This window comes from Crocuta crocuta, unplaced genomic scaffold (assembly GCF_008692635.1).
Source record: "Crocuta crocuta isolate KB4526 unplaced genomic scaffold, BGI_CrCroc_1.0 scaffold15, whole genome shotgun sequence".
NCBI lineage: Eukaryota > Metazoa > Chordata > Mammalia > Carnivora > Hyaenidae > Crocuta > Crocuta crocuta.
Genome location: NW_027530508.1, coordinates 3,902,523 through 3,910,475, shown reverse-complemented (window position 1 = coordinate 3,910,475; position 7,953 = coordinate 3,902,523). Strand labels below are relative to the sequence as shown.

The 7,953-nt window shown below is 54.9% G+C and overlaps 1 protein-coding gene across 1 annotated transcript in view; it reads right to left on the bottom strand.

Moving 5' to 3' along the window:
* Window positions 1–2,911: 2,911 nt before the first annotated feature.
* Window positions 2,912–7,953, bottom strand: part of SRXN1 (sulfiredoxin 1) — a 5,751-nt gene continuing 709 nt past the window's right edge. The window contains exon 2 of the mRNA XM_077767024.1: window positions 2,912–5,112. Within this exon, the coding sequence (XP_077623150.1) occupies window positions 4,909–5,112 (204 nt within the window). The 3' untranslated portion in view covers window positions 2,912–4,908. The remainder of the gene's footprint in view (window positions 5,113–7,953) is intronic.

Genomic DNA, 7,953 nt, shown 5'->3' with positions numbered 1-7,953 from the left:
CGGGCGAGGGGACGGCCCCGCCACAAAGCACGCTTTGTTCTGCGCTCCCCCCGGGAGCTGGAACCAATGGATTGGCGGCAGCTGAGGTCATCTGTCAGGCAGCGCCGGGGGTCAGGCCCGGGGACGGGAAGGGGCCGCGAGGGAGGGCCGGCGGATGGCCGGCAGGGGNGGCGCCCCGCTGCGGCCTCAGTTTACCCATCTCTCCGACACGGAAGAGAAAGCTGCCCTGTCCACCTGTCGGGACTCCTGCGTCAGGGGCGGAGGCGCTGCTGGCGACGACGGCCCCCTGGGATGAGCCCTTCCTACCTTCCCGCGCTACGCGAGTGCCAGAGTCAGAAACGGCCCCCGTGGGCAGAGTCGCGCGGAAGCGAATGTGGGTGTAAAGACGCACGTGTATGGGAGGGCCGGCGGCTTCTCCTGGCCCAGCGGAGTCAGAGCCTCTGCCCGGTTCCCCACTTTGACCCCGGACGCCGGACAGGGCCTGCCTTTCCTCCAGGGCTGACAGGTGGAGCTGCCTAGACTCAAATCCAGGGACCCCCGGAGCCCATCCCCCAAAGGGGAGGGCGGGGCTGGAACCTCCCACCCCCACTCGCTGCAGGTGTTTTTCTGACCTAAGGCAGATTGGGTCTGAACGCTCTTCTCTATCCCTCCCAAAAGACATCCCCATTTATTCATTCATTCACGCCCCCATCCGGGTGTGCCTCAGTGTTCTCATCCATACAATGAGACAATTAGGCTTCTAAACATTCAGTACAGGGGCCCCTGGGGGACATCAAATCCAAGGAACCCCAGAAATTGCCCAAAATATTTGTGTGTGTTGCTGGAGAAAGGGCTCAGGGCTTTTTTTTTTTTTTTTTTTTGATTCTCAACCGTGTTCATGACCCAGAAAAGGTTAAGAAACACTGCTTGGGGTGCAGGGAAGGAAAGCAGCCCCCGAAACTTTGCTGGAGGAAAAGGCATTTGGAACCACCACTCTGCCATCTGCTAGGACCTGAGAAGTTAGAAATTGAGCCGCGTATCAGCCAGGCAGTCCCTCTCCTATGGGGACAATTGAGAGAGCACAGTGAGTGACAGTGGAATTGCTCATGACAGCAAATAACTGGAAAGCTCGATGTCCATTAACAGGAACATGACTGGCAAATGGTGTGTTCAGACCCTGGAATGCCACAGAGCAAGTAAAAGAATGAGCTAGACCTACACTAAATTTATTCACCCAACAAATATGTAGTGAACTTAGTGATACTATGTATCAGACACCATTTCCCCCAGTGGACCTGCAGTGATAAAACGGATCAAGCCTTGCTTGGAGAATGTTTTCTAGCCGGTGAGCCAGACACAGATGTAGAAGATCATTTCAGGGAGTGCGGTAAATGCCACAGAGAAAATAAAGGCGAGGAAGGTGATAGAGTGATGGGGGGTGGGGGGGACTGTTTTAGACAGAGTGGTCAGGGGAGGCCCTTCTGAGGAGGTGGCCAGAACAAGGGAGACTCTTGGAGAAGAGCAAAGACAGTTAATGGGGGGGATGGCCTGGCACCGTGCCCGGGGAGAAATGCCATCTGCGAAATGTGAAAAAGAAAAGCATGCCTTACTCACGCTTTACACACGACGTTATCACAAAGTTAGAAAAAGGTCTGGACACATGCTAAATTCATGAAGGTAACTGTCCCAGAAGAGGGGAGGGCAAAGGGACCGCCAGGGCTGGGACTCACGTGGCCTTCAGCTTGCCTCTCATATTTTAAGTTTTTATCATGTAGCATTTTAATACCTTAACGTCTCAAAGATTGAATATAGGCACACATAACCTGTGAAATCAAAAACCATTTTAAATCTTCCACGGTGAAGGGGGTAGGTTCCAGGCAGCGCGGGGCATCAAGGGGTCCCTACACACGTTCACTGGACCCAGGTTCCTGGGGAGCCGTGGTTTGTCTGGGGAGGGGACACACCGTTGGGCTGGGGAGCCCAGCAGAGGGATGTGGCTCAGCCTGGAGTATCCGGAAGCTTCCTGCAGGAGGTGCCGTCTTTGCTGAACTTGAGACCATGGGGCTCAGCACCCCCAGGGTAGACTAGGGAGGCCACGGTGCGTGCAAGACCACAGAACAGGAGCGAACCGAGTAAATAGAACCTGAAACTCTGGGCAACTGGTCTACCGCGGTCGCAGCCAGGCCCCTCCCTCCACCCTCTCCCCACAACCCCTGCTCCGCGGGCTAGAGGCCCCGCCCAGCTCTGCCGGGCCAGAAAGCAGCGCCACCTGCTGGCGCAGGAGAAAAACGCAGCTCGCAGCCTCCACCGAGAGCAACCAAGCAGGGCAGTTTTCAAAACCCTGCTCCTCCTCCTGTTCCAAGTCTGTTCCTCACCGCCCTCCCGGTGTCTGGCAAGGTCTAGACCAAGCTGCTGGCTTGGGTCTTATCTGCAAGAAGGGAAAGCCTTTTCAGGAAGGGGCAACCATTCCAGTACCCTAGACCCACCAGTGGGTCCGGAGGGGACTACTCCCGCGAGCCCGTGCAGCAGCTCGGGACAGCAGTTTACCCAACCTGCCCCCGGCTTTCTGACCCTTGGTACAGATCTTAGGGGTAGACAGTCCACTCGACAGCTTGGAAGAAGTCCCCAGGGAAGGGCTTGTTCGACGTCACCTGATGAATGGGTGTACAAGCTGATCCCATAACACGGGCTCCTGGGACCCAGCCCAAAGTGCGTGGAGGGGCTGTCCCCGTGTTTGAAGAGAATTGCCTCAGTCTAGATCAGGGGTCTCAGCTTGTGGTTCCCGAATAGCAGCAGCAGCAGCACCTGGGAATTTGCTAGAAAAGCAAACCCACAGGCCTCACTCCAGACCTACCAAGTCGGAAACTCTGGGGGTGGGGCCCAGCCGTTGGAGAACCTAAGGCGGCAGTCGGGAGTAATGATATCCCCTCGCTTTTATTAAATAAGCCTTTATTTGGGAATGGTTTTTGAATTGCATAAAAGTTGCAAAGACAGTAACGAGTTCCCGTATACTCTGCACCCCGCCTACCCCCCATCATCTCCCATTTTACACGTACATTTCCCAAAACTAAGAGCCCGACATTGGTAGGTTATTAAGTAAAACCCAGACCTCATTCAGATCTCCAATGTTTCTGTCACTGCCCTTTTTTGGTTCTAGGATGTCCCACTGCATTTAGGACTGTATTCATTTTAAATTTAAATTGGTCGCCTCAGTCATCTTTGCCTGGGAGAGAACGGGTGGGAAAGCAGTGATCTTTGTTACCGAGCTGGGGAGATGGAAACCACCTGTGACCAAGTTTCCTTAGCAGGGCGATGAGAACAAAGCCTGTCTCACTCGGCACCCTTCCTGTCCCTCTTCCTGTCACCTGAGACTCTTATTTTCAGAAGTCCCTTTGGAATGTCTCACCCGGCCTATCTCTATCCCACCATCTCAGACCCTGAGAGATGCCCGTACTAGAGCAGGCCCCGCCCTGGGAGATTCACCCCTGCCCCTTCGCTTCATTCCCTAGATTTAGGGGCCAGGCCAATGTCTTGGTAACCAACCTCAGCTTGGGCAGATCAAGGCCCTGTGCAATCAGGCAGAAACGGGTATTTGCCGATGCACAGCTGCTTATGACTCATGACAAATGCCACCAATCGTTTGCAGTGTCTCCCAGTAGGAGCTGAAGTCTGTTTTGCCACCCCTTGAAATCCAGGCCAGTCATATGATTTGCTCTAACCAAAAGAATATCGCAGAGGTGATGTTTTGCCAATTCTGGGCCTAAAACTCAAGAAGAAGCCAGCTGAACAAGCCTGAGCTGAGCTGCTGGAGAGACTGCGTAGAGGAGGGCCAAGTCAGCCCGGCAACAGCCCGCCCAATGCTAGACAAGTGAGTAGGGCTATCCTGGACCATCCAGCCCCTTCCGGGGTACCAGCTGGCTGCATGCAGCCTTGGGGGTGACCTTGGGCGAGACCAGCAGAACTGTCCACATGCACCCGGCCTAAACTACAAACTCACAGAACTACGGGCGAATGAATGCTGTGCGTTTAGCGGTCAGGTTCTGGGATGGTTTGTTACACAGCAAAGACTAACTGATACACAGCTCCTCATGTCTCTCTTGGCAATGGGATTCCAATTTTATTTCAGGAAACAGTGTGCCAGTCCCAGGAGATGGGATATGAAGGGTCTGCTACTTATGACAATTCTGCTCCCTGCCATCTTAACTTTCTTTGCAGCCAGGAGTGGGAATGGTAGCCGGTTTGGGCCAAGGACACCAAACGGAAATATGCAGGGGGATGGAACAGGAAATAGGCCTCTGAAAAAGGTGAGAGTTTATAAAAGAAGTTGACAGCAGGCTTGGCCCTTCCTCCTCCCCTGCACCTTTCTCCCTTGACCACAGCCATGAATTCTGGAGGCACACCTGCGATCTTTGACCACGAAATAACAAGGAAGGAGGGAGGGGCCAAAAGGAATCACAGGGCTGTGAGCTCTGCCTTTGCCAGGGTGCCGAACCAATACCACCTCCCTCCAGAATTCCTGCTATGTGGACACACTTCTCTCTTTTTAAGCCGCTGTAACTTAGGCCTCGTTTCCTCGCAGCTGAATGTATTCTGCCTACTGGGAAAGACACAGACAAAACTGTGTCCTCGGGACTCGAGCCAGCAGTCTGGGGCTCTCCGAACCCATCTCCTTTTCCATCGCATGCTCTCCAAAATACCTCGAGATCAAAGATATGACCCCATTTTCGCGGCAGTAGGATCTGGGGCTCCCACACCATTCAGGAATGAGTCCAAGGCCTGGCAGCTGGCGATCAGGTGCTCAGAGTCAGACCTCGCCCCGCCCCCGGGCACAGGGAAGGCACCTCTCCACCTTCTGAGTGGCCCCGCCCGCTGGATGCCACGTGGGTCTTCTGGGCCCTCGGGAAGGGGTGGCACGTGTCAAGGCGGCTGCTACTGCAAGTCCGGTGTGGAAGCACCCAGGTACACCCTGAGGTCCGAGAGGGTGGACTGGACGAGCTTGGCAGGGATGGTCTCTCGCTGCAGCTGCCGGTAGGCTGCGTAGCGGTGGCAGCCGCCAAAGGAGTAGAAATAGTCACCACCCTGGGCCCCTTTGATCCAGAGGACGTCGATAGGGGGGACGCTGTCGGGATCCTCCTGGAGAAGAGGGTACAGGGTCAGTTAGCAGGCCCAGCGTCTGGTGGTTTGCAGAGGAGACTCTGTGAGCCGCACCGAGCTTCACGCGGTCCTCACGCGGGCGCATGCTGGCTGGGGAGAGGCGCCTGTTAAATGCTCGGGGCTTTGGGGAGCTGCTTGTCATCTGCTTGGTAGCTTGAAAATCAGCCACGGTGACTGATGTCAGGGAAACGAGCAGCCACTACAAGTCAGGGCTCCCCCCGCCCCACTCCTGCCAGAGACCGGATTGTTAAACATGTTTATTATTCTCCCACAATCACAGACGCACTATCGGTTGGACTCTGTTCTAAACTCTGGGAATAAGGTTCAGCCGGAACGGGATGGACACAGCCCCTGCCTTCATGGGGCGGGTGGAAGGGAAAAGTGAGTGTTGGAGTGACAAACACGAGGAGGACAGGAACACAGGTTGACAGGGCCAGGGGTGGGTATCTCAGAGGCCCCGCTGAGGTGACGAGGGAGCAGAGGCCGAACACAGAGGAGCCAGCTTGGGAGGAGGGTGACGAGTTTCGAATCAGAGCCTGACTGCCGGGGCTCAGCCTCAAATCTCAGCTCCGCTACTTCACTATGTGATCTCGGACAATTAACGTCTGTGCCTCAACTGTCCCATCTACCAGATAGGGGCGTCTTATCAAAGACCAGAGACCCACCTCATAGGGCTGTTGAGTTAAATGAGCTGCGAACAGTGCTTGGCACGTGGGAAGTGCTCAGTAGGGTCTGCTCTGGGTTACTGGCGGGAAGAGCGTTCCAAGCAGAGGGAACAACAAATGCAAAGGGCCTGAGGTCAGAAGAAGTTCACCGTGTTGGAGGCCCGGGCAAGGAGGCCAGTGTGATCAGAATGGACTTGAGGTCAAGGAGTACAGCTGGTCAGAAAGGTCAGAGGGAGCCAGACCGGACAGGTTTGTTTCTAAGAGGAGTGGCTGGGCCCTGGGGTGTTTTAAACAGTAGAGGGTGACGTGATCTGATGACCATTGTAGGAAGCTGTCACTTGAGAGCAGGCTCGGCGGGGTGGACAGAGTCAAAAGCAGGGGAGACCGACGCAAGGCCTTAGCAGGTATCCAGCAAAAGATGCTGGACCGGGAGAGGACAAGTTTGGGACATGGTGGCAGATCTGAGGAGACCAGGAGATGGGGTGAATGTAACAAGAGAATCTTCTCTGACTTTCTCTTAGGGCCCTGGGCAGCCCGGTGCAGACCACGTGGTCCTATGAACAGGGAGTGCCTGGGGCAGGGTGAGGGCAGAGGGGACAGTGGGGAGACCACCTTCGGCATGGCCCCCGGGTGCTCTTTCATGATGCTTATTTGATAGATTCATGTCTCCATTCCTTCCAGAAATGATTCATAAGCAGTAATGTCCAGGAGTGGCAGGGGCTCCAGAGCCCAAGAAAAACCGGGGTTTGCATTTCGGCGCCTCCACTGAGCAGCTAGGGGACCCAGAGCAAGGAGCCTCGCCTTCCCTGGGCATCGTGCCTCATCTGTCAAAGGGGAGTGGGCGCTCTATCGGGCTGCCGACGGAGAGTCACAGAGCTGATGTACACGAGGCGCGGGGCACCAATGAGGGGCATTGTACTTGCTAGACGGGCCGGGCGCTGGGTGCACGATGGTGGGTGGGCAGCACCACAGTCCCCTGAGATGTCCATGTCCTAACCCCTGGAGCCTGCGAACATGTTACCTTACAAGACGGAAGGGCTTTGCAGGTGGAACAGAGTTAAAGGAGATGGAGAGATTATTCTGGGGTATGGAGGTGGGCTGACTGTAATCACTGGCGTCCTTGACAGTGGAAGAGAAAGGCAAAAGGGGAGGTCTGATGGTGCTGGCTTTGAGGACGGAGGAAAGAAGCCACAAGCCAAAGCATGCGGGCGGCTTCCAGCAGCTGGGAAAGGCAAGGAGGGGGATTTTCCCCAAGAGCCTCCAGAAGGAATACAGCCTTGCTGACACCTTGATTTTAGCCCTGCGAGACCCCATTTTGGATTTTTATATATGTTTTATTATATTTTTAAGTTTATGTATTTATTTTGGGGGAGGAGAGAACAGGGGAGGAGCAGAGAGAGAGGGAGAGCGAGAGAGAATTCCATGCTGTCTGCGTGGAGCCCGACTTGGAGCTCGAACTCACAAACCAGGAGGTCACGACTTGCGTGGAAACGAACCAGTCGCTTAAGCAATTGGGCCCCTCAGGAGCCCCCCTCCCCCACATCTGGGGCTTTTAGACTACAGAAGTATGAAATAATAAATTTGTATTGTTTTAAGCCACTAAGTTCCTGGTAACTTGTTACAGGTGCCATAGAAAAGGAAGGAGTGTGGTTAGCAAAGCCGGGCTTGGTTCTTACCCTCACAGAGCATATGGCTCTAGCGTGGAAGGCAGGTGTCTAAACAGGCATTAAAACCCAGTGGGATCAGAGTTATGCTGGTGGGCATGCAGGTGTCTGGGAGGCCCACAGGAGGCCACTAACCCAGCAGGGGGCACCAGACACTGACACTGGGACCAGAAGAGCAAGAAGGAGTCAGAAACAGAAAAGAAGAGATGTAAGAGTTCCCGGCAGGGATGAAAGCCTGTGCGAAGGCCCCAGAGTGGGAGAGCACATACACGGCTACATCCTTCACAAACAGCCAGGCCCCATGCCAGTGTTGAGGAACCGGCCAAGATAGGACGTGTGCCCATATCATGTCAAGATAGGACATGTGCCCTTGTGCATGAGGTCGGGAAGACAGCCGATAGAACACAAACAAATGTCTAAAGTTCCTGCCAGGATCACGTCCCCATTCTTGAACACCCTCCCTCACTACTGGGGGGGGGGGCTCACCCCTG